The 27,676-nt window shown below is 41.5% G+C and overlaps 1 protein-coding gene across 3 annotated transcripts in view; it reads left to right on the top strand.

Moving 5' to 3' along the window:
* Positions 1 to 27,676, top strand: part of PPP2R2B (protein phosphatase 2 regulatory subunit Bbeta) — a 250,981-nt gene that overhangs the window by 65,896 nt on the left and 157,409 nt on the right. Inside the window, exon 1 of one of the 3 annotated variants that reach the window (XM_073355747.2) lies at positions 23,364 to 24,270. The exons of the other annotated variants lie outside the window; for them this stretch is intronic. Within the exon in view, the coding sequence (XP_073211848.1) occupies positions 24,201 to 24,270 (70 nt within the window). The 5' untranslated portion in view covers positions 23,364 to 24,200. Of the gene's footprint in view, positions 1 to 23,363; positions 24,271 to 27,676 lie in introns of those variants that run through there. 3 annotated transcript variants of the gene reach the window in all.

Here is a 27,676-nt window from a genome sequence, read left to right as displayed (position 1 = left end):
GTTCTGAGTCTGTGTGTTCTTGGGTAAGTTACTTAACCCCTCTCCCTCTATCCATCTGTAATAACATTGATGTGCCTTACAGAGGTGTTGGATAGCTTCATTTATTAATATTTGTACATTATTTTAAGACTTTTAAACCCTCAGATTAAAGGTGCTATGAAAATGCAATTTTTTTATTTGTATGCACAGTTGCTCACTTGTACTGAGTGATCATAGTAATTGTACATACCAGTTAGACATGCAGTTGTACAGACATTCTGCATGCCCAATAGTGTTCTACAATTATTTGAAAAACAGCTCAAATGCTGCTTATCCAGAAACATACTCATTGATTAATTACTCTAAAGGTAAGCGTGTCTCCTCTTTTTAAATGTTCAGTAATCATTCAAAACATGACAAGAATAAAATCAATTTTGTTTATCAAATTGGATTAAACTAACTGGATTCCCATATGGACACAAGGAGTTGGATTTACTGTTGTTTTACATAATATCTGCTACACTGGTGTCTTTTGGTTGTAGTGGTGACATTTTAGAAATACAATATTATGCTTTGGCCATAAAGGATAAAAAAGAAAGATAAAATGTTAATGATCACATCACTATATTTAAATCTAGCCTCCTGAAGCTTGAGAGTCGCACTTTCCCCCACTGTTCTTCTTGCAATGCATACAGTACAGAAGAAGGGATTGAGAATGATAGATATAGGCGTGTGTGGCATAAGCATGTGCAGCCCATGTGGTAAAATGGGTTGTTGTTTGATTCATGATTTAGTTGGGGCTATTAGATTTTCTTCCCTAAGGCAATTTATAATTTGTTTAACAGAACGCAGCCATTTGTCTTGTTTGCTGACTGCTTAACAGATGGATTTGTGATTTTGGTAATTACTATATGAACGTTAATAAGACGTGATATCTTTTATTAATTAATACTTTTCAAGGTTTGTTTTTTCCAAATGGCATGAGCTAGATTTATATCTAAATATTAGTGACATACAAATATTGGTTTTATAGAATTCGTGTTTTGAAAAGTCATGTAAACTTTTGGCCTTCTCGGAGTAGCTTCTTTGTCCTCAGACTCTCTCTAGAAATTATAGCCCAGAACTGTAATGATACCATTTGTTTTTATATTTTGTACTTTAAACAAAGTTTGCTCTCTGTTCAGTTCAATAACCTCTAAAGGTGGGTCAATGCCATAAGAACCTTATTTTGCAAATTTCTCTTCTGTAAGAAATGTGCTTTAACCATCCTTGTAGCTCTTCGGCATTCACTTTCTGGGTGAAATTCACCCACGTGCAAAGATCCAGCTCAAGGCCTGTGCACCACTTACATCCCACTTAAGCCCTCATAAGATATTTATATTGCATCTTTCAGTCTGGAGGATTCCAACAAGACTTTACAAGCTTAAATGGATAAGAAAGCTGTATACTATACATAGGAATCACTTCATCGGCTCTTGAAATAAAGCCACTAGTGGGAATTAGTGCAGTTAAGGATGAGAATTTACAGTAGCGTTTCCAGTTCAATCTGTAAAGGCAAGAGTTCTGCCACGATAGCATGCTGGGAAAATGGTGTGGAGTTTCTGAGGCTTGGAACGCCACTGCAGAGGAAATACTATGGGCCTCATCCTCCCCCCAACGTAGAAGTGGGAATTAGTTCATAGACCTTCCACTGGCCCTCTGTATGGTGGTGAATTTCACTCCTTGTGAACATTTGAAAAGCAAGCCTGCCTGGTACCAGACTTCACAGACAGTAAACTACAAAGTATATGCAGGGGTGTGGATGGAAACCACTTGTCTCATTTGCCCAGAGGAGTATTCCACTGGAAGTGATTGCAAAGTCATCCAATCAGGGAACAGAAACAAATACCATACTTGCTTTGTCACAGTTGTGCAGTACAAGCCAAAAATTGAATTTTGAGTTTCAGGTGCTCACAAAGACCTCTTCATGATCAAGCCATAGAAAGAAAATAATATGAAAGTGAATTCAACAAATAAATCTGATGAAGTAACCATCAGCTCACTGCCATTTTATGAAGACAAGAGGCTACATTTGCTGACTATATTATGTATTGTGAACTATTTACTTGGCTCAAACCACACTATTTTTTTAATTTAAAAAAGTGAGACAGTTTAAGCAGATTATGCTCTCATAGGTTTATTAAAGCCAAGAGTAATGGAAATACAAATCCAGATTCTGCACTCCATTAAACTAGATTTACATGACTAGAGTACCAGTGTCATTACATCAGTGTAAAACTTGGATATTGGAGGGAGGAAAAATCACATAAATGTTTAGCACCAACATCTGTTCATTTGAAAATCTGCACTGGAAAGTACATTGTTCATGATTCACTATGTGCCATTCTCCTGTTTTAAGAGTTTCAGTTGTGGAGCAGAAACAATACCACATGACTCTGGGACCTCCCAGCCAACATGCATAATAAATGATGAATAGCTGAAGCAAAACACTACTTGACCTTCCTGAGTACTGAAAACCATTCACGTAAACTATTCAGCTAATACTTACAAGCAGTGGACATTTTTGAAGATAATCAGAATCTCTTCATGAACAATTTGCTAACCAAGAAAGGATCTTAACCTATAATGAATATTCCTTTTTATGAAATAGTTCACCCAGTGCCCAAACTTAACATACACTTTCTTTAGTGACTGAAAGCTTAGAAAACCAAACACAAAAATAGCCTGAAAAATTCTTTATGATAAAACTTAACTTTAAATTTTGGTGACAATATGTAGATGTTGGTGTGATGTGAATTTCACCCATAATTACATATATAGTAGAACCTCAGAGTTACGAACACCAGAGTTATGAATTGACCGGTCAACCACAAAGCTAATTTGGAACAGGAAGTACACAATCAGGCAGCAGCAGAGACCAAAAAAATAAAAAAGCAAATATAGTATAGTACTGTGTTAAACATAAACTACTAAAAAAAAAAGAGAGAGAGTTTAAAAAAATATGACAAGGTAAGGAAACTGTTTCTGGACTTGTTTAATTTAAATTAAGATGGTTAAAAGCAGCATTTTTCTTCTGCATAGTAAAGTTTCAAAGCTGTATTAAGTCAATATTCAGTTGTAAACTTTTGCATGTTTTGTTTAGAGTTACAAATGCCCTTTCCTGAGATGTTCATAACTCTGGGGTTTTACTGTAGTACTCGAAACAGAAGCCTAAGGCTACTTTCCTTTCAAGTACATTCCTTTTCTTGTTTCTTTACTCATCCACCTTGTTTGGCAGTGAATTCACTCACATGTTAAACAATATGGTCATAATTCTTCGTGACAGTTCAGTCATTCTCATAATACTTAGAACACTGTAGCCTTTCTGTACCAAAGAGGCAGGCAGAACTATGATTAGTTGTGATTTTCAGTACAAAAATAGCTTAATGAATAACACATGCATTAAGATAAGCAAATGAAAGGTACGTGAGGCTATGCTGACTTTCCAGTGTTTGACTGTCAATGTCTGTCTTTAAATTATTGCAGTGCCAGACCACTTTGTATCTCTCTAGCAAAACAGCTATGGAAAACCCTTGCTAGCAGCAAGCAGAACTGTAGTGAACATTTACGGTTTAGTAATGCATCATTGAAAATGTACAAGGTCCTTTGAGTTTTGAAATAATTAGATAGCTAATAACTGCTTTAAAAAATGCAAGAGGCTCTCAAGGTTATCATGCTTTCAATAGTGTCCAACAGTTCGATGGTGTCTGATAATGCAACAGATCTTGTCTTATCCTAGAACTATATTACTCTGAAAATGTATGCCACTCTAAACAACCTAACTTGTGGGTTTGTATGTGCTACTGAAACTTCCCCATTCCTAAATAATCAAAATAAACATCTTACATTTGGCTGAGATGACAATAGCATGTGTTTGATAACAGCTGACAGAAAAATATGTTTAAAACTAATCAAGCTTTGGTGATCTCATACCAGATCTATGCCAATATAATCTCATTTATGTTCATGGATTTACTCTGGTTAACATTGTAAGTACAGGATCAGGACCTTTATCTCTATTATAAAATTTCACAGAGGATTGTGCTCCATCTTAACTTTGATGGACAGCAAGTGAAACTTTTGCCTAATACTGTGTGACTCTTCTGCCAGTTGGTTAACAGCAGCAAAAGGGCTGGGTTTAATATATCTAGGGTCTCTCCTGACAAATAACAGGGAGTACTCCTTTCAATGGTTGTTCTATCATTGCTACTGTATTTTTACCTTCTTTTAAGTGAGTACCCATGACAAGCCATTTTTGCTCCGTCTTTGCAAGTACCACCAGTGATTTGCTGTCATACATTGATATTTTAGGTGGTTGGTTTTTTTTGTTCTCTATTTTCTTATAGGCTGCTGCACACAGTGAATGGATCCTCAAAGTGTTCCAGTATTGCTCCCCTGCTCATTGTTTGTAGTAGTTAGAGAGAACTGGACTTGGTCCCTATCAACACAGACACATCAGGAACAGCTGCATTACTCACTAAACAGAGCCTTAGATTCCCCAATTTTCTGAAAAAAGAAAAGGAGGACTTGTGGCACCTTAGAGACTAACAAATTTATTTGAGCATAAGCTTTCATGAGCTACAACTCACTTCATCTCATGAAAGCTTATGCTCAAATAAATTTGCTAGTCTCTAAGGTGCCACGCGTACTCCTTTTCTTTTTGCGGATACAGACTAACGCGGCTGTTACTCTGAAACCAATTTTCTGAATCACTCTTATTTCAATGAGTGGATCCAGTGTAAATGTTGGGACATTCGCTACAAGATGAGTTTTCCCCCTGTGTGGTTAGGAAGGTTCATGACTTAAAATCATATAAACTGAATGAAGAAATGGAAAAAAAACACTAAGAAAAAAGTTCCAATGGTTTATAATAATTCATATTTATTGTATATACTAATGGAGTATGTTACTCAGTAACTTATGTTACTCAGTAACTCTGCTGCTTTCATAGTATATTGTAAATCATATTTTATATATAGGTCCATTTCACAGGATGAGTGTCAGGACCACTGCACTTCAGTCATTCGTAAGAGCTACCTCCCACTGGTTGTAATCATTTAAAGGCACGCCACCCCAAATCATATTTGCCTGAAAATGTTGTACTAGTTGTTATTACAAGGAATGCTTAAGATTATCATCACTGAATAAAGTTGGAGACTATTCCCTCTATTTTTTCAGGGTTTTGTTGTTGTTGACTTATTTTTACTTGGTGCAGTTGACAGCACTCTGTCACACACTGGAAATTTTAGTCAATCATTTAAAAAATCAAGTGACCTATCCCCAATTGTCCTTATCCTGAAAGCTATTTTTGAGATCCCGTCCTTCCAATGGTTGGGAAACCTTCTTAAACTAATCCTAATGTAGGTCAAGATTGCTCCCCAACCCGTTATGCAGAATCATTTTCTTAAGGGAATTAATCCTAGTCTTTGTGGTTTCAATTTCCTAAAGATGGCAAAACTGTATCAGAGTATTATCCTCACTCCTCCTTCCAGATGAGACTTGGACAAACAGAATAATTTAAATATAATAATCCTAGAGCAATGTTTGCAATGTAGTAAAATCTGCCATGCTCATATTGTGAAATGTGGGCAGTTTCGCTTTAATTTATAGCAGGATTTCATTACTTTTTGATGGAGTTATGCCTGTAGTCAGATTAAATGAAGAAAATGGAGTAGTTAAGGACCAAAATGGTTTAGCTGCACTTGTGTCTCACCTTAGCATAAATTCCCTTGCACAAAATCCATCTCAGGGCTTATAACAAAACCCAATGTATACAGCAGTGGGCTTAGCTAAAGTAAATGCTAGATGGGCATTTTAACTGATGATGTCACAGTACTAAATGTATCAGAGAGGAACAGATTATTCAGTACAAATAAACTATATGACAAATGTAGCTTTTTTCTATTCATGAAGCAATCTTGATTTCCATATTTGTTACTTGTTATTCATATTGCCAAAGAGCTAATGGATAAACACATATTAGCCTGTGGTTGTTTACAAAGTATTCACTTTATTTTTGGTGTGTGATTGGTCACCTGTGTTAGATGGTATTGCTTCTGCTTCCCCACTGGATGACCTGAAATATTTGAAATGGAAGAATAATGAATAACAAATAGCACATACTCTTATGCATGCACAAATACTCCTTTGTATGCATTCGCATGTGAACTGAACAGCTGTTCCCCATGCATGCATACGAACAAACACTATGCACAAATGTTTGTGAATAGATGCAGATAAAAGGGCACAAATATGGCTGAAACAAGCAATTATTTGGAATATAAATGGATGTTCATGAAGATACTTTTTACAGTACTTGACCAACTCTAATGTGTGTCTAAATACAAACTTTCTGTCTCTACATTAGGGCCTAATCCAATTTACACAGAAGTCAATGGGAGTTGGCTCAGACATTAGATTCCAGAAGCGCCATGGTTATTTTCTTCAACAGCTAAAAATAAATCAACTGGGAAATCCAAGAAACAAAAATGTTGCCTCTTTTCATCCTGTGCCCAGTTGATTTAGCTGTTCAGTCTTAGTTTTCCTATATTGGTTGTCTCATGGATGTTGTCCCTGTATCATCTTTCACCCTGTTTGTCCCACATATCATGTTTCTCTGCAATAGACTGTAAGTGCTTTGGGGCAAGGAGCCAGTATTTATGTGTTACAAAGTGCTATGTACATTTGCTATGCTATATAATTAGTACTACTAGTCTCTAGAAGACCCTATGCATTTGTGTTTCTTAACTGTACACTAATAGAAAGAGCATTCCAGACCTGGAGTCACAAACAGCAGTAATCAATTTTTGACATTCTACCATTTTGTACTGAGGGAGCTGAGCAAAAAAATTTAAAAAGCCAAAATGCATCATTAGAGGTAGTATTTACAATGACAGTGTTCAAGGAAAAAAACGTGTTCCTTAGTATAAGCTATGCTCAACTAGTTCAAATGCATTGACGTGGTAGCATCTGGTCTTGCTGTTTAGAAATGGGAAATCCTATTTACCGTATAAGTATTTAAGCTAATTACTGCTCTGATGTAAGGGGACGTGTGACAAGGAGTTCACATTATACCCTTTAAAGGGCATTAAAGTGTTTTATCCACAAGAAACATTCTGTGCTTCATTCTGTTGATTTGTGGGCACTCTGTTTTCTGCAACACACTGAGTAGATATAATATACACAAAACTAGAACCTTGTGGTTATATCTTCTATGCAATAATTTCTCTAACGTAAAAAATAACTCCTCATATGCTTTTGCTGGAGATGTTTTGTTTTATTTGCACTGACATCCCATATTTGTGGGATCTGTTATATTACAATAAATGGTTTACTGTAAAAAAAAACTAATTTGGACTTTAAAAGTTGAATCTATAATCAAACTACTGCATCTCCTAGTTACACAAGAACTTTATCATTTCTAGATATAAAAGGGTTGTATAAAGGATTATACTTCTGTTGCAACACCTACCAAAGAAATTAAAGAGGCAGGTGTGACGTTGCACTCTATATGTTTTATGGATATATGCTTATGAGTGTGAATATGATTGTAACTGGAATATGCTTTATGCAAAAGGTCTCTTGTAAGGTATCATAACAAAGGTTATAACCCACTGAATATATTCCTCCTATCTGTATGCATGTATCATTCTTGTATCTGAAGCCAGAAATATGAAGTGTAACTCTGAGGTCCTGTTGTAATTATGCAAAGTGTGGTGGTTTAGAATCTTGATGGCATTAATGGTGGTTTAGAATCTTGATGGCTCCCATTGACTAGGACAATTGGTTGTAAATGGTTTATTTACCTGCAAATCTTCCCTTATATGTGTGGGCCAACCCAGGAAGAATGGAGACTAGGGGTCTTACAGTGACATGTGACCATGTCACCTGATAATGAAATCCATCTTAAATCTGGTACTTTTCCATTTAGAAGGAGGGGTAGGGACCCAGAGAGATAAAAGATCCCTGCCTTGTTCCAAAGCTATAAAAGGGGGTGGAGCAGGACAAAGGGGGCTCCCAGTCATGGGAGAACCCCTGCTTACCACCTGAGATGTCTGCTGGAACTAACAAGGACTGTACCAGGGGAAAGGATTGGGCCCAGACTAGGAAGGAGTCTAGTCTGTGAAAGAAGCTTATTGGAACATCTCTGAGGGTGAGATATTACCTCTAATCAGTTTCTTAATGTATTAGGCTTAGACTTGCCTGTTTTTGCTTTATTTTACTTGGTGACTAACTTTGTTCTGTCTGTTATTACTTGAAACCACTTAAATCCTACTTTTTATACTTAATAAAATCAGTTTTGTTTATTAATAAACCCAGACTAAGTGATTAATACCTGGGGGAGCAAACAGCTGTGCATATCTCTCTATCAGTGTTATACAGGGCGGACAATTTATGAATTTACCCTGTATAAGCTTTATTTATTTGAGATTTATTTGAGGTTTGGATCACATTGGGAACTGGGTGTCTGGGTGCTGAAGATAGGTAACCCGCTGAGCTGTGTTCAGTTAAGTCTGCAGCTTTGGGGGCATAGATCAGACCGTGGTTCTGTGTTGCAGCAGGCTAGTGTGTCTGACTCAACAAGACAGGGTTCTGGAAGTCCCAAGTTGGCAGGGAAAACGGGCTCAGAGGTAATTTCAGCACATCAGGTTACCATCCCAAGGGTGTGACCGAACCTGTCAGAGCAGGACTCAGATTTTTTAGGGGATTTGTTCTCCTGCAGTCACAACACTAACCATAACATCATAATAATGGAACCTATTGGTATGTAGGATAGTGAGAATTTCAGGAGAGCAGCAAAAGAGCTTGTGAGCCAAATACTCCTCTCAATGGAGAATTGCTCTTGAGTTGCACAAATATAAGCAAGAATAAAATTAGGCTCGAGACTCTTCAGCTAATACAGTAAATTAGTTGGATCTGTGGTAGCTGCTGTCTAAGCTATGAGAGGATACTGAGTCTGATTTTGTTGTCACATAAAGTTTCTGTTGACTTCAGATGAGTTACTTCTGATTTATGCCACTGTAAGTGAGATCAGAATCAGGCTTGTTATTCACCGTCATTGTTTTGGTCACAGCTAAAATGCCAAAGGGGGTGAGGGAATGTAATGATGGGAAACAGCATGAACGTAAGTGGTCCAAGCATATTTGTTTATTGAGTGGCATCTTATCAAGTCAAATCAGAGGAAACACTAAATGGGCTTTATTGCCCTTCCTTTTAAACCCAGACCATGATGGAGAAGAGGATGGAATTCTGCTACACACCCACACAGCTTTCTTGCATTGACATGTGTGTACCCAGTATTAGAGTCATCTATACAGTCAAGTGACAGAACTTAAATGAGCAAAATCCATTCACCTTGGTGCTAGAAGAGTGTATTCATGTGTTACATGTACAAAGTTGCATGCACACAAATGGAGGCTGGTCAGGGGCTTTCGTGAAGATCAAGCTGTTTTTTATTATAGTTACTAGGTGCTATGGAAATATTAAGAATAATAATAAATAGTAGTAGCACTTAGCTCATATATTAATGGGTTTCATCTCTAGTACTCAAAGTTCCACATAAGAGAAATGAACACTCATTTCCATGTAGCGGTAAGAACATAATAAATGTACTACATGAGGTTAGGGATAAACATAATCTTGAAAAATAGATAAAGAAATATGAAAGTGAAAAATAATAAAAAGAGTTTATACATGTGATTCTAACAAACCAACAAAGCAGCTTTTAAGGTGGTGGCTACTGCATAAAACAATGCATCATGTAACAAAGCAAAGTTCCAGCTAAGAAAAAAAAATGTGGGCAAAATTAACACAGGAGGGGACAGCTAGCCTGAATAATAAATTATATGAAAGAAGCTATTTGTTCTCAGACTGTATTGGAGAATGTACGGTAGTGAATGAGCAGAAACTAAGAGAGGCATGCAGAAATGTCACAGAACGCTGGTCAGTCTAATTGAAAATAAACTCTCCAAGAATAAGGACCCACTGAGCCAGAATAGTGGTGAGTCCGTAGTGATGCTCATTATTGGTGTGCTGTTAATCATACGCAACTTGAACTGGTAACAGTAATAATATGCAGCAAGTGTGAACATGAAGTAGATCTATTTATCTTGTGACCTGTGGGAGGTAGAAGCCTGTACCTACTTTGCATTCAATGAACTGATTCTTTCCCTTTCTGTCTCAGGGTCCTGACCCTTATTCTCTTTCTGTGAAGAGGGAGTGCTGTTACTTACTGTTTTTATATGACTTGACTTCCTAAATTTTCCTCACCTTGGGCTTAATCCTGTGGTTTACATGATTAGGGTTCACATGATTGGGGCCCTTATACTTTAGGGTTTTGGCTTCCCACTTTTCCTCATTAGGTTCCCCATGGTCCAAACTGCTAAAGACAAGTCGTAGTTTCAAACAACGACATTAACAAAGTCATGGCCAGGGTTTCCAGTGTACTGTGTGAGAATCAGACACACAAGGGCACAGCTTCAAAGCAGCATAAAGGGAAGTCATGGTAGGCTCAGAAATCCTGTTAATAAATAATAGGATTTGTGTGCACACAAACCATTCCACCCGAACACATTTTACCTACTTTGCACCATCCACTGCTGAATCAGGAGGGAATGCTTATTATTGGCTAAGGCAAGAGATTGAGAGTGAGATTGAGATTGAGATCTTCTGATCCTATGGAAAATGAAAGGTATTAATGTAACTATTTGTCTTGGATCTGGATACCAGGTCTTTGGCTTTTCCAGACTAGAAGAGAAACCAGGAGCTACCGCCACTGCAGAAAGCAGCTGTTTGCTTGGTAGTGACTACTGCACTGACCCCATATATGTTTTTAGGTGCCATTTGAAGGTACTGACTTGGATTTATAAAATCCCAGTGGTTTGGTTCCAGTGATCCGAAAGGCTGCATCTCGCTTCATGTTCCCCTGTTGCCTCTGAAGTCTGCTGGTGTGCTCAGGCGAACAGTCACACCCTATAACCACTGGTTACTGATGGCCAAGCATTTTCCATGTAGGACCTTCAACTCCTGATTTATCCTCCCATCAGAGACTGTGTTTGTTAACCTTTATGGCAGGGCCTATCTCTGCTGTCTGTTTACTTTCAGGAATATCTTTTATCCTTTATTCTGGTGCAAGTAATGTATGTTTTCTTACATAATGCACATGCACCCTGAGATGCAACGTTGGCTGCATTTTAGAAATTAAAGGGCCAACAGATCTTTAATGACCACAAGTGTTCAGGAGCTCATCTGAAAGACAGAACCTTCAGCAACACATTCCCCCTAACATCATATTGGATACATCTGCACAGCACCGCAGAGGCGTAACGTATAGCTCAGGAAGACTTATGCGCACTAGCTCTGCTGGAGCAAACAACTAAAAATAGCAGTGTGGCCCTAATGGCACAGAAAGCAGCTTGGGTTGTCTACCCAAGTACTTAATCAGGGGATTATTGGGTAGGATTGTACTCAGGCAGCTAGTCCGAGCCGCTACCTGTGCCACTAAGGCCATACTACCATTTTTAGGCACTAGTTTGAGCAGAGCTAGCGCATGTCTGTCTACCCAAGCTGGGAATCGCACCTCCCAGCTACTGTGTAGATGAACCCACTGGGGCATTAACATACCCAATCCTTCTCTGTTGGAAGTCAGTGGCAAATCTATTGACTTTGACAGATGGAAGACTGGATTCTAGATTAATTCTGGTTCAGAGAGAAGAGTCACCTAGTGCCTCACAGATACCATCTTCTACAGCACCTACAGAGGTTTCCCAGAAAAAACACGGGCCTGGTCCAGAGATGCTTAGATTATGAGATTTGATGGCTATTACTGTCGAAATAAGCATTTTATTTTTTGTTCTCTAGTTAGCATATGTCTTTCAGCAGTTATTTAGCATAGGGGTCTTTATCCCTTAAATAATGGCCAGCCATCCAGCACCTGGATTGGCTGACAACAATTACATGTAGGATAATAGGAGTATAATTAGCCTATTTTTTGCTGCTTAATTAGGTTCTCAGATTTGAAGTACTCTGTCTCTTGGAATCTGCAAGCAGGGAGATTCTGAGCACAGTTATAAATGCATTGTGGAAGTTGACACAATACTAGAAATGGGATGAGAGCTTCAAGTGCTTTTCCTCCCAGTATGACATGACCTTCACCCAGACTGAAAATTAGGTCCCAACATTCATTCCAGTGGGACAGCTGAGTAAACTCCATGCCATGTTAGTACTTGTCTTCCCCAGCTGCGTGGCAATGGCCTCTCACTCAAGGCATGCTCTCGTGAGCCTAAGTTATGCAAACCTGGTTAAAATAAACTAGGGTGGTTAGCACTGGCATTGTGCCTTTCATTTGTGAAGTTTGCAGGCTCTCCCAGGGAGAAAGTCATCCCTGTTATAAAAACATACATACATTCAGCTAAATCTTCAGAACTACAGTAGCATTGGAAAAGTCAATATTGGTTTGAAATGATTGATCTACTTTATGAAATAATGATTGCTGCAATGTCATTAATTCTAATTAATTTACATATGCATTAAAGTCCACTATCACAAAAAACCTTATTTCTCTTTCAAGCATATGAAATTAAATATGTTTTCCTGTTGTGATTTCAAACATACATAGTTAATACCTCTCCCCAATACAACCTGATCACCACTGTATGTCAAGTTCATTACAGATCATGTGTAACACCATAGTGGCACCAAGTCCATTGGTTCAAAGAAATAGGTGAACTTGCTGGGATATCTAATATCTATTTGTTTCTGTGAACTGCAGCTCACAGTAGTGCCAGGAAAGCACCCAGCAGTTCAGTCTTCAAAGAGCTATCTATCACTCTTTCCTTCTGATGGAGCAGCACTGGAAAAGTACTAAGGACCAAGGGCCTGCTCCTGCTCTCATGGGAATTTTGCCATGACTTGAACTGGAGCAGAATAGGCCCCTAGAGAGTCTAAATTGATTTAACCTAAATCTTCCTGCCCACTTCCCATGCATGTTATATCAATTTACCACCCTGTAGATTTTCTCACTTGGATGCCTAGCCACTTATCAACACAACATACACCTCTTGCCCTTACACATCACCTCCAAATTTGGGCTTCAGACTCTGATTTCAATGAAAGGATTTCCATATATTTTCCACATGTGCGGATCTCCTACTTGGTAACATAATCGACTGGTATTTAATAGAAGTGGCTATATTGTAACTTAAACCAATATTTGCAAATACAATTCTGAAGATTCTCCAGTAAGTACAAGTATTAAAAAAATCTTGCTCTCTTTCAAATACCTCCCTTAAAACTCACTTCTGCTGGGATGCCTGCACAAAACAGCAGTTAACTCGGGTGGTCAGAATGCTGTGACAATTGCTTAGCACGTTGTTCATTATCATCTAATGCAGAAGTCCCCAAACTGTGGGGCATGCCCTCTTAGGAGGGCGCGGAGGAACCTTTGGGGGACCCTGGGCCAACTCCCACAGGGAGCAGGGAGGGAGTGCCACCCAGCTCCGCTCCTGGCCCTGTGCCTGGGGACCTGGCTGCCGGCCCCATGCCCAGGGCTCTGCACTTGGTGCCCTGGCTGCCGGCCTTGACCTGCAGCCTCAGCTCAGTCCCCGCCCCAGTCTTGGTCCCTTTATGCCTGTCTGCATTCCCCCTCCCCCCCGAACCTGTGGACCCTCTCCCAGCCCCAGCTTTGGGGGGCAAGGGAAGGGCAGAGTGTGCAGGAGGGGGAAGGGGGGCAAGAGGTGAAAAGTTTGGGGACCACTCATCTGATGACTGCCTTGTGCGTCTCTGGTCTGTTTATTGTACCCACCTGTTGTCTAGCATCTGCTACTTAGATTGTAAGCTCTTCTAGCAGGAACCAACTTTTGTGTTTCATACAGGACCTAGTACAGATGGGCTCTGATCCTTGGCTGTGACTCTGAGGCATTTCTGCAGTACTCCTACTAATGCAGTACTAATAATAATTAATAAAACTTCATACCTTTCCCCCTGTTACCTATTAGACCAAATCATCAACATATCTTAACAAGTTGATTTTCCCACCAAAGGTTAGAAGATGAGGCTGTGTAAATGATAGCCCTTCTCAGAATACCTAGTGTAGGGTGGGAACAAAGAGATTTGCTTAAAAGAAATGAAATAATCTAATAATAGATATTGAACTTCCAACTGCAAATGACTTAACCAGACTGCAAGGAGCTATCACATTTTCAGAGATTGCTTTAGTCAAATGGAGGAAATTAACATAAAGAATAGAATATTAGTATAGTGTTAAATGAAAAGTGTATATAGGCAGCAAGAGGAAAATTAATAAAAACCAAGTTTAGAATATTTTTTCTCACCTAGTGATACATTTAGAAGTTTAAAAAATGAGGCTAGCAATCTAACCTATACCAGTAATTATGAAAATGGATCTAGTGCTCACGGATGTGAAGGTAAAAATGAATTAGCTGGAAGAAGTTCTTCATCTGAGTTTTTATGATAAGAATAAAATTGGAGGTTTGATTGAATTATTATTAATATACTCTTTAGGTCCCCTAGAAACCAGTGCATAGGGCTCTTAGAGCTATTCTAATTGAAACAAAAAGTCAGTGAAGTGGAAAGTGCCCTGACTCTTCAAGATATGTCAAAGTATGTAACATGGTAGACATGTGGGGGCTTGGAGAACAGTGACAACTACAAGATGACCTTCAGTGAATTTAATCTGCAAATGGGTTCCTGTGTAGGACAGCTAATGCTTTTAGTTATTGTAAAGGCTTGTTCCTAGCTTTTAGAGAGCTGAGAATAAATGAATTCACCAGAGCAGCACTATGAACGTTGCATAACAAACAGGTGGATTGTGGAAGTATTTAAATTATGTGCTGAGAAAATTTGCAGGATTTATGATTGTACAAATATAAGTAATGCACAATGGGGAGAACAATACGTCCATTCAATAAAGGAAAAAAGGTGTGGACACTCATTGAAATTAGAATAATTGGGAGACAGAGAGAAGGCTGCTGAAGAGAAAATGAGGGTTTGTTGTTGATTTGTGTTTATTTAGCAATATTCTCAACAATTCCAGGGGTTTGTTAAACATTTGGCTAAACATTTGCTTTCAATTGCAACTTGTGATTTTAGGTCTGAGTGTGAGAGAAAAAATTGTAAATCATAAAATTTGAAGGGGAAAACAGCTGGATTTTTTTTAAGAACATGGGGTGCACAGTCTAGTCTCCCCATTTTACAGATGGGAAAGCTGAGGTACAGAAAGGTGCATTGTCTTGCCCAAAGTCAACAGAAGACCAGATCCAGGATTTGAACTAAGGTCTCCTAACTCCTAATCCAGTACTGTATCCTCTAGGCCACACTACCTTCTCATATAGTTTGAGTTATAAGTGACACAAGTAAAAAGATTTTGCTTTTAATATGTGATTTATGTGTTATACCCTTTAGAGTTTTGCAGGCCAGCATTTTACAGCAGTATTCCAGTCATATATTTGTGTACTTTGGTACTAAAAATGGGGCCAGGTTCTACTCTCAGTAGCACTGAGGTAAATCTGGAGTAACTATGGATTTAGCCTAGTGTAACTATGAGCAGAATCTAGCCTGAAATATGCTGAAGTCGCCTAATTTAAAACTAACTGTCTGAGCATACGCAGCAACTTGTTTTCAGCAACAATTTGACAAGGATTTTTGGTAGGTGAACTTTCTGCATATGGCTCTGTGAGGCATTACACCTCCAATGGAATGTTTATGGCTTGTCAGGTCACTAATCCCTATGTCAATGAATGCCCTATGACATGACAAGCTGATCAATCTCTGAAATTATATGTGCATAACTGAGCTCCTGAGTTGGCCTGGGCACAATTTTACACTGTTTTGCATCAACCATTCCACTACATTGTGACAAAAATCCACCGAGAGAACCATGGAATGAAGAATCTAAGAATTCACCTTTCCCTGACGAGGTCATGACATTACACAGAGGGAGCTATTGCGCTAGCTTGCCAATCGTGTTCATCTTAAAGGGATCCACACACCCGTTCAAAAGGCATGATACAATGGCTTTGAATAGACTGTCCTGTCAATGAGCCCTGTATGCAGGAGTCCTTTAGCCCTCATTAACAGATACTATCTTTTGCACTTCCACTGAAACAAGCATCTTCAAAGAAACCAGTGCAATCTCAGCTGAATAATGAAGAATATAGAATCTTGCACACTTCCAATGAGATTTTAATTATGATACTATAATCAGGAAAGGCAATCAAACTGCAGCAAACCCGTGTGTTACAATGATATCCAATGTCTTTCTCCATTCACTGCACATTCATGGTGCCTCTTTGATCACAGTAATAATAATGCTCACCATTCACATAGCACTTTATTAGCCAGATAGATTCTCTCCTGCATCAAAGCCATGCTTGGAGTTGGCAAGAGGGGTGAGCATCACGCCTCTCTGATCCTCAGGGGTGGCCCCGACCATTTAGCATTGCTGTTGGCACCTGTAAATTGCACCACTGGTGTAAAGTGCACATCAGTGGAGGATTGGAATAATGGAGCAGAGCTCTGCTGTGTCCCCTCTCAACTCCTGACACACCTGAATGTCCGGAGGAGGGATGGGATCAGAGGGACAGACCCAGAGCCGACGCATGTGCCCAGCAAAGAGTGCCCCCCTGAATTTGTGGTACTGGGAACTTGTGGCCAGATTATATCCCCTTTATGCTACTTGAGTGGCACAAAGGGGCAGTATCTCAATGGAGAATCTGGCTTTATATGTTCAGAATCCGTTATAACAATTAATTAATCCTCACTACATCTGGGGGTGGTGAGTGGGAAAGTGTTATTGTCTCAATTTTACAGACAAAGATTAAGTGTCCTGTCTAAGAGACGGGATTAGAATTTGGGGCCTCCTGACTTCCATCTTGATGCTCATTCCTTCAAACTGATTCCCAAGACACAGATCCCTTGCATGATGAAAATGTCTTGTACATCGAAGTAATAATAATAATTTGCACTTCTCCTGTTTTCAATTATTTAAGTGGGGACTGGAGGAATTGGGAGAATTTTCCTGCTTCTGATGGGTTTCTTCCCTGTCTGTAGTTACTACTAAATCAGTGCTAGGGTTTACTTTTTCCCTGGATCATAAAGAATATTCTGAAGAATTGTTTTGCCTTTGGACTGCACCAGATGGCATGTACAGTACATGACATGTACTTCCAAACATATGTTCAGAAGAGAATAATCCAAAATTCCCTGATAAGAACACCGTAAATAACTCATTTTCAACTCTGGTGGCATTCCATGGAAGATCTCAGAGCATTTTACACACATTAATGCTCACAGCAAGAAACCAGTGAGGGTTGGAACTATTAATATCCTCATTTTACTTGAAAGGAAACTGAGGCACCAAGAAGTTAAGTGACTTGCTTATTTGAGTACATACTCAATGGCAGAACTGGGAAAAGAATCCAGTAGTCGTCAGTCTCCTACTCTAGCCACTAGATCACTTATAATTCATCTCCTGTCTATATTACTTATTTATTTAGTTGTGTTGTGGTAGTGACTAGGAGCCCTAATCATGGACCAGGACCCTATTGTGCTAGGTGTTGGACTAATAATAATATAATACATTAAATAATAATGTATCACATCCAATCCATTGTGCTGGACACTGTATGAAAAATATAAATATGAATAAAAAGTCCCTGTCCCAAAGGGTTTACAATCTAACCACAAGAATCTAACCACTTTAACACTAATATAGCATTGTGCTGGAAGAGATAATGGGTCTGATTCTGCACTTTCACCATTTTTACACTGGCCAAACTCCATTTGCTTCAGTGCAGGTTACATGTAATTTACAGCCCTGTAAGTGAGAGGAGACTCCAGTCCCCCTGGGGCTCAGCATTAAAGACAAATACCAGACTCTAATTTACTATTGATACTGGCACCAAAATGATTACAGTCAGGTCTCCTTAGGCATGTAAATGGTGGCCTGAAAAACTATAACACAACTGTTGATCCATTACATGCATCCTTTGTGCCCACTTCAATAATAGGGCACAGTACTTGCAATGATGAAAATGTCCTGTCCTCCATAGCAGGACATTAAAACTATTAAAACTTCAGGTCATTGTCTTCTTCGCCACTTTCCCTCATGACTGTATGCCTGGCCGTTGTGCAAATTGGTCTTTCCTAAGGTCTGCTGATATCTGGTCCATGGATTGAGTCTTTGGCCTGCTCTTGGGTCATCTTCCATCCATGATAACTGCAAGGGCCATCCTACCGATATAGCTGCCCGATCTCTGCTGGACATATCCATACCAACGTAGTCTAACCTCCCTCAACTTTTCTTCTGTTGGGGCAACTCATATTAGGTCCCTCATAACCTCATTTTGCTGCCTAACCATCTGACCATCTCAACATCTTCATTTCCATAGTGGAGAGCACATGGATGTCTTTTCTTGGGGCTGGCCAAGTCTCTGTTCCATACATTAGAATGGTGTCAAATTACATTTTATACACTCTATTCAAACTTCAGGTATATGAAAATATATATCAATATTCTTCTCCTCTTTTGATGGCAGTAACAAGGTCCAGATGCCCAGCTATGGAAGTTATTTTTCCGTCACTGGGACTGTCATTTGACTTGCACAGAAGCAGGGTGAACTTAACTGACCAGTTGTCCATTTAGTAACCACTAAAGTAAGTTCATGTTGCATTTTATTGCCATTATATCTGCTATTTATTCTGGGATATATTATGATTTTTAAGCAATAGCCTTCAATAGGAGTCAGGGTATTTGTGTGTGTGGGGGGGAGAGGTCAGGCAGCAAAAGGGAACCCTCAGGATCATTTTGGCTCATTCAGCAAAATTGTCTGGGTGGGGAGCAGATGCTGGGATAAGAGCAGCACCCCCTTTAAAAGGTTGCAGTATGTGCTAACCCTACCCGTACTGCTCCACTTGTCTCTTCAGAAGGCAGGAGCGGTCATGTCCCTTCCTCATATCCTCTTTGTGGTGTCTAGCATTGGTGTCAGTGCAAAATATCTCATGGCAGGAATACAAGGACACAGCCTGTGGATGCACAAATGGAAGGGAAACTTCTGCATTCTCTCTTCCTTCCCCAAAAATGCCCTCACAGGCCTAGTCAAAATCTAGGTAAAATTCTGACTGGTGCTTGCCATGGGCACCTCCCAGAAAACCCATACCAAGGGGAGCTAGGCGATTGTCTGTCCTGATCTTGGCTCCCCAGCAATTTCTGTCAAAGGGAGGCTTAAGGCTTTGGATAAAGCCTCAAACCTTCAGAGGCTCTGCTCTATGTGATCTCTTGTGAACTGTACTCATAAGCAACCCTGCAATAGCACACCTCTGTGCATAGTCCATCTTTCATGAGAAACGCTGTGACAACAAGCCACATTATACATATGGGACAGAGAAAAAAACATTCTGAACATTACTATTCATTATTTGTACTGTGGAAGTGTCTAGGCACTGTGCAAATTCAGAACAAAATAGACAGTATCTGCCACAAGGACCTTACAATAAGGGGAGAGGTTCCATTTTCAAGTTTCCAAGGGATTATGGCTACCATAGTGATTTTAACAAGAATGTCCTTGTAAAGTCCCATCTAATTAGAAGATAGTGGCTGGACATGAACTTTAATATAAAACCGCACGTGTAGGTATTAAACGTATCAAAATTCTGTGCCTATTTGATTGTCAAACTGAATTCGGTGCTGGCAACCTCAAGTATCCAAAAATCATGAGTCAGCCCCCCCCCCCCCCCCCAAATCTTGAGACTGGCTTAAAAATCATGAGCTTTAAATATAATAATAATAATAGACTAGAGATTGTTTTTATTTACCTTCTGGATTGTGAAGCTTTAGGATGCAATTGAGTCAAATTCTCAGGCTCTTCTCTGCAACCAGGAGGGTTAGAAGCTTTCATTTTCTAAATGAAAGCTGAGATTTGCATATATTTACATGACTCTGGAAACTAAGGCATTAAGAAATACACCAACGATCATGGGACTCATGATAAAATCTTGAGAATAGGTAGCTGGATCTATGCAGAGAACAGAAAAGCCACTTTGTGAAGTATTTGGAGGGGTTTGAAATCTGGTTTTGTTTTTAATTGGAATGAAACTCAAAATTTTTCAAATTCTCTGTAAAGGAAAAGTCTGAATTTTTTTTTTATTTCCGATTCATTGAAGTGTTCTGTTTTGACAAAATCCTATTGAGATGTTGTGTTTCAATTTGACTCTTAGTTTATAGTACAAAATAAAAAAATTGAATCAAAAAGTAATTTCAAATTGAAAAATCAAAATGTTTCATTCCAAAAATGTTGAAATGGGATGTTTTGACACTCTTGGAATATTTTCTCCCTGTCCCACTCCTCACTCCATATTTTCTTCAAAATAAAATGTTGGTTAAATCATGATTTTGCAAAGAATTTAGATTTTGATAGAACTGCATTTTTAGACAGTAAATGGTTCGGTCAAAGTTTTTCTGACCAGCTCCATTGGCAACTGTGAACTCTGGGTACAAAAATCTTTTACTACACTGCCTTTTATAACCCAGTGTACCTACAACTCTTACAGAACAACACTCCCATCCCCTTTAATTGAAATCACTGGAGCTTTGAACAGGCACATGGGTCTTCCCACATGGATGTGATTGCAGGATGGGAGGTTTCCTGTGTATGTAAGCTGACTTATGTTAACACCGGCCCTTATTGCTCTTTTCCTCATTTGCCCTCTCTCACTGCTGTTGTCCTACTGTTTGTTTTACCCACAGTTGAATTTTGTCTTAAACTAGCTCTTTCAGGCAGAGTCTGTCATTCTACGTTGTCTTTGTATGGCACTATGAGGGGGTGGACTAGGCCCAGAGTCCCCCTGCTGGAGGCTTCAGGGTCCTGGCACACTAGTCCCAGGAAAGGAGCAATGGAGAGGTCCTCCAAACAGGCTAGAGTGGCTGCAGGGGAAGCAGCCAATCAGAGAGGCTGCAGGGAGCGGCTAATCAGGGCCCAGGAGGGCCCTATTAAAAGGAGCTGCAGCACCAGGGACAGGCAGTTTCTTGCTGGAGTGAGAGGAGTACAAGTGGTGCTCCTGGTTGGCCAAAGGGAAGGGTAGCACAATGGACAGCTCAGTGCTAATAGGGACTGGGGGAACGAGGAAGAGTTCCTGGCTGGGTCTGAACTTAGAAGGGCCCTGAGCAAAGGTGGTGGTGAAGGCTGGGGCTGTGAGGAAGTGGCCCTAGAACTGAAGGAAGTTGTCCTAGAGGGACACAGCAGCATGTGGCTGCTATTCTTAGGGTCCCTGGGCTGGGATCTGGAGTAGTGGGTGGGCCTGGGTCCCTCCATAGGCTACTGGGAAAGTGGGCCTACAATTGGACAGCAATAACCCCCTAGAAGGGGATCTGAACTGTCAAGAGGCCCAGCTGGAGAGGGGAAAAAACATAGGCTCCATGGAAGAAGCCCTGGGGGTTTGGCCTGAAATCAAGGCCAGAACTGTTTAAAGACCACAGACACACTCTGACCAGAAGAGGGTGCCCATGAGAGGTGGGTGCCATGCTGTTACTGGATCTAGCAAAATGTTCCCCTTTATGTGAATTATCATTTCTGGAATGGCAATGAATAGCTTTAAGTAGCGTACAGTGTCTTAAGTAGGCCCTCTGCAATGGGTGAAATTCACCCAAATATCATAAATGGTGAAAGGTAGGTTTGAATTCTCATGTTATCCCAAAGTGTCATTAGTAACAGAGAAGGAATTATCTTTTTCTAAAAAGATTTTATTAACTTGATTTACGCATTTGGGGACAAATCATGTTAAGAAGTGTGCATTTGATCCTATACTCATTGACAAAATGACAAAGTTCCCAATGAATTAAATAGTGCAGGTTTAGACCCCCTATGTTTTCAAACAAAAATTGCTTGTCTTTATTATTGACAGCTTAGATTATTCAAACTTTAATTAGATGTATTTATATTATTAGCACCTAGGAGCCCCATAGATGAAGGCTGCATTGTGCTAGGTGCTGTACAAACAGAGCAAAAAAGACTAAGATTTTGGGGCAAGGATTGTCTAAGTAAAATTTTAAATCTCTAGAATGTAAAATACTCTTCACATCTTATGATGTTCTTGTATTTCACTCATCTTGGACAGGGATTGTTGACCAATCATTTTTGCTTTCTGGTTCTCATGCACTGACTAGTACCATACTGAAATATTTAAGGGGTAATCTGGTACTCCTATCACAGGCAAAACTTCAGGTGGAGTCATTAACAGTTTTACCTACGTAAGTACTGCAGGATCAGACCCTTAGGCTGCAAAAATGCAGAGGAATCTTTATGTTCAAACACAAAAAAGGCTTCTGTTGGACTAGAAATATAGATATAACTTCATGGTATTTCTATTAATTATTAGCATTATGGCAGAGCCTGGAGGCCTCAACCAAGATTGGGCCCCATTGTGCTAAGTAATTTACAAATGCATGGTAACAGGTAGTCCCTGCCCTCAAGAACTTCCAATCTCAATACATTAAAAAAAGGGAAGGCTGGGAAGGAAAGCAGAGGCCCAGAGAGAAGTGACTTGCTCAAGGTCACACAGCAGCAGAGCTGGAAACACACTTTTATAACCCAATTCTTAGGTTTTTTAAAACCCTTTGCTAATGAAATGCAACATTTGGGCCTAAATTGCAGCATCCTTTTAATTCTGCCTTATGCTTGCGCTCTTGCGATACCCACAAGGTTCCCCTGGTCCAGGCGAGCCTTAGGCTACCATGGTGATAAGCATTATCGCACCCATTTTACATATGAGTAAAGCTGCAGGCATTGAGAGGTATTTAGGCACCTAGCTGCCATTGAAATCAGTGGGAGTTAGGCCCCTAAACACTTTTGAAGAGCTGGTCCTAGGAGTCTGATCCTGCATAACCCTTACTGCCATTGAAGTCAGTGAAAGATAGGGTTGGTGTTTTCTCCTACCCCAGCCCTACCTGAGGTGCCCAAGGTCACACATCTCTGAGGCAATGCCTGCGATAGATCTCCTAGCCCTCTGCTCCATCAGCCCTGGCCTAAAACAGTAAACGCCCATGCACCGAAAGCTGGCGCCTTTACACCGCATTGGAGCCCAGGCCGGTGCAAACGTGCCTGCGACCCCAACCCAACCCCGCTGCTTCACCGGCTGAGCACTGTGAGGGCAACAGGATCCGTTTCGCAGCCTTCCTCCTCGGCCCTTCCTAGCGGGCTGATCAAAGGGTGCCCCGGCTGCTGCAGCGCGTCCTGCCTGGGGTAGAGGGCGGAGAGCAGCGACCCCCTGGGAGGCGCCGGGTCAGCCACTCCCCGGGCGCCTCGGTGCCTCTGCTCCACTGCAGCAGAAAGGTGCGCGGCGGCGGCGGCGGCTGCCGGCGGGGGAGAGTCCCCAGGCTGCCGACGCGGTTGGACGGAGCCGAGCTGTATGGGAGGAGCTTGGGCTTTAATGCACCATAAGGCTCCAGCACCCAACAGCCGCCGCCGCACGAGCTTCCCTTCAGCCGCCTCCTGCAGCGGCCCCTCGCCTTGAGCCCGCGGCTGCGAGCGGGGCGAACCCCGCAAGGCTTGCCGACCCAGCCGTCAGCCTTGCCCCCGCTAGGGAAACACCCAGCAGGGCCGCAGCTCTGCAAGGTCCGTTCCCCCCCCCCCAAAAAAAAAACCAACCCCGGAGCCGCGAGCTTTGCAGAAGCGGACACCATTTTGTGGCTAGCGGCTTCCTGACTGGGCGAGCCGGGGACTGCTGCATGCGGAAGGGAGCTCGCCCGGCGCCAGGGGAACCTGTTGGGCACCGCCAGAGCCCAGCTGCGGCACTTCGCACGGGAACGGGGGCTTGCGGCGGCTCCCCTGCAATTCGCCCGGCTGCTCCTGCAGCCGCAGTCCCTGAGAGAAGGAGGGAATTTGGACCTGGTGCTGCAACGGCATCCGCCCCCCCTGGGTGGTGTAGGAGCCCGGGGTTTGCACCGTCCCTGGGCGGAGAAGGAGGTCTGGACCTTTGCTGCAGCAGGAGGAGGAGGAGGTGAAAGCTCGCTGGGGTGGTTTTCCTGCCCCTCCTCCCCCCTCAAAGGGTAGGACCATGCTGTGCTCAATGCAACTCCCCTCCTCTCCTCTCCGCTGAGCCTGGCCGTGGTGGGGCGATGATGGATACTTGCCCGCTTGTTCTCACTTCTCACGAAAGTAAGCCTGCTGTAAATGGAGGAGGACATTGATACCCGCAAGATAAACAGCAGTTTCCTGCGCGATCACAGCTATGCCACAGAAGGTAAGTGCACGCTGGGGAGCCCACCGCGCGGAGAGCCGCGTTCCGCTGGGGACGGGCAGGGGAGATGCCTTGGTGGGGCTCAACTTAGACCCAGGGCAGATCCGGCCGCGGATCGGCCTCCGCATCTGAAAAGCGCGGCCCCGGGGGAAAGGCAAGGGTGTAGCAGAGCTGGTCGCCATGGCACGAAGAGGGCGAGAGGGTGTCGCTGGAATGGCAGCGGGTTGCCACCGGGGAAGTGAGGAGGGGCTTGGGCATGGAGCAGCAGGTGGATCCGGACAGCACCTCCCTTAGGAAAAGGCCAGAGGGGCTCTGTGGGGGTGCGGGCAGGGCCGATGCTGTGCTCTCCCCTCTGAGTCACACCCAGGGTGAGCTTCGCTGGGATTCGGCTCTGCTCACATCTTTCTGTGTCAGCCTCGCCTACCCACTCCCAGATGTCACCAGCCTTCCTTTTTTGCGTTCATGATGCCATGTTGCAAAACGAAATTTAACTCCTGCTTGCCACAGGGCAGGGCCTGCCCGTTCATTCCTCTTCAGCATTTTGTTACGCAGCCAGAGGAAGGTAAAAAGCCCCACGCAACCGAAGGCCCCCAAAAACTGCTGATGCGTGATGAATAAATCGTGTCAAAAGGAAGGGCTGAGAGCAGCCAGCCAGGTTCCGACACACGCGTTCAGAATGCAATGGGTGTCCATTTAGTTATTTATTCTGCAGCAGTGGTTTCTGCTGAATCAACAGTGAGCGGAAGTGGAGGGGGTTTAAAGTGTTCAACATCTGGGATTTGCCTTGAAGGGAAACAGAAGGAAGAGGTGCCTTCTTTATTCGGTGTCCTTCAGTTAACCCATTAAAGAGGCTAGGCAGGGCTGTGTCTTGTAGATTTTCACTATTAAGGATGCAGTTCTGCCTCCCACTGAAACCAATGGGAGGTTTGGGTGTGGAAGGAATGCAGGACTGGACCCCAGCTTTGCAGATGAATAATGATAGAAACATCTCTGCAATACTGGGATGAATCTAGTTCAAATCTGTGGTATTTCTCCAGGTTGATGCTGGTATCGCTGAGATTAAAATCCTGCCCACTGCTCCTGCAGTTGTGTGAGAATGAACTAATTACATATTTGTAGCAAACTGCCTTACTGGTATCATTGCTGTCTTATTAATAGTTTTTTACCCCTTTTCACCTTCAGAGTATTCAGAAAACAGTAGTAGTCTCAACACATGCATGCAAGGCAAATAAGGACTAGCATCCTTATTTTTACAGATGGGGAAACTGAGGCAAAGAGAAAATGATTTGCACACTGCTGTAAAAGAAGTCACTGCCACAGCTGGGTTAGATCTCAGAACTTCCTGTCTCCTGACATGTTATACAGATCCCTAGACCAACCCTCTCATTGAGGAAACAATATCTGTTTAGTTTTAAATTTGTATTAATTTGCCCTTTCACTTATTTCCTGTCTGTCTTTTGGGAGGTAACATGGCCTGAAGGAGTGAGTGTGGAATTGCAGGTCAGATGATTCTGAGCTCTAATCCTTACTGCCATTGGATGACTTTGGCAAGTCACTGCAGCCTTGTGCCTCAGTTTTCCCATCTGTCAAATGGGGATAATGCATAACTCTATTTTGCAGGGGTGTTGTGGAAGTTAATTAACACCTTGCTTGTTTAAAAGTGGTATTTAAATACAAAGTATTTTTAATTACGGCTGTGATAAATGGAAAGATTTGTGGAATATCAAATAGATGTTGAATTACAATTTGAGAACATGGTACGTTATATTCTGACAATATCACTGGCATCTTCAGAGTGAGTGTGTGGATTTTTTTTTTTTAATTTTAAATTCTGGGAAATACAGTATATAATGTGAATGAAAATATTTTATTGGGGCTATAATTGTTTCCACAAAAATTAGATGTTCCTCTTGAGACTTATTTCCTGTAAGATTTCCACATGAAGAAGTATAATCTGAGTAGCGTGTTACAAAAAGGTGAATTGGCTTTTGGAATTCTGCCAAAAACACTACATACAGTACCTTATCTCCTGCTAAGCATTTCAGGTTTGGCCACTGGTACATTTGAATGTGGCTTTCCTATTCTGGTATGGTGGGGGTGGGAGATCACATGGCCTTGTAAAGTTAGAGTAACAGAATGCAGGATGAAAAGGAGTACTTGTGGCACCTTAGAGACTAACCAATTTATTTGAGCATAAGCTTTTGTGAGCTACAGCTCACTTCATCGGATGCATACTGTGGAAAATACAGAATATGTCACATTTCACACTGCATTCTGCCACAAAGAGGCAGCCTCCACCAATGGGTAATGCCTAGGAAGGATGGATAGGAGAAGGACCTGCTTGCCTCTTAGTATTTCTGATTCCTGAAAACCTGCAATCTCAAAACTCTCTTGCTTGTCCAGACAAAATGCAGCTATTGTTCAAAAAGAAAAATGAATCCAGTGAAACCTTACAGGGAACCCCTTAAATAAAAAATCCCTTCAACCAGGAGTCCAGATTAGGCTCTTTACTGCTTCATTCTCCTGAAATGTGACACTGAGAGGACGTACACAGAGAAAATCAAATGTATGAAAGGAGAAGGAGATTTTTTTTTAAATTTGGATGTGCCATTAGATGGGAAAATAAATTGTTCAAAAGCCTGGGACACCTAGTGATCCACCGATTAAAACACTGATCCTATATGTACAAGGTAGCACTGCTTGTGGGCAGTTGAAATGTACTGGTCAGTTTCCTGCCTTGTGGGCAGCTGAAATGTACCTGGTCAGTCAAAGGGGTGCAGCACCCAGTGCAGCCTGGACAGGGATGGCAGAGGCCAAAACATCCAGAAAGGTAATTTGGTGAGGATTTGTGGGAGGCATGCTGACAGCCCTTTCTTGATGTGAGGGGCGGTGCAAACATCACCCTCTAGGGGCAGCTGCTACAGCTGACCCATTAAGTGCCATTTGACTTCCACATTGTTACCTGCTTGGAAATCAGGATGAGTGGAAAGATGACTGGCTGAGTTGAACCTGCAGTGATTTAAACTAATGCTAAGAAGTCTGAGTATTTCAAACCTGATGCTTAAACTTTAAAGCTATTCCTTCCATCTGTTGCATGGCAAATTCCCCCAAGTTGTGCCACAGAATTCCAGGAAGAAGAACAGCTTAATGCAACAAACTAGAGAACCATTGTGCCTCCTCTCCCTAAAAATGAAATAGAAAAACCTTAATTATACCCCTGTTCATCTAATAGGGTAACATACCAGGTCAGAATAAAATGTCTGTTGCTGGACTTTAAGAAGTAGATGAACATATTTCATAGCTGAATATCAGCTGGTAGTTTCTTTTGCACCTATCATGCTTTGATGGACTTCTGATTCCTCTTGAAATATTTCTATTAGAAAGAGGCTCAGTGTGCTGTGAAATGCTA

The sequence above is a fragment of the Lepidochelys kempii genome, chromosome 8, assembly GCF_965140285.1.
Source record: "Lepidochelys kempii isolate rLepKem1 chromosome 8, rLepKem1.hap1, whole genome shotgun sequence".
Classification (NCBI taxonomy): domain Eukaryota; kingdom Metazoa; phylum Chordata; order Testudines; family Cheloniidae; genus Lepidochelys; species Lepidochelys kempii.
Note: the sequence above shows the minus strand (reverse complement) of the source record. Positions and strands in the feature narration are given on the sequence as shown.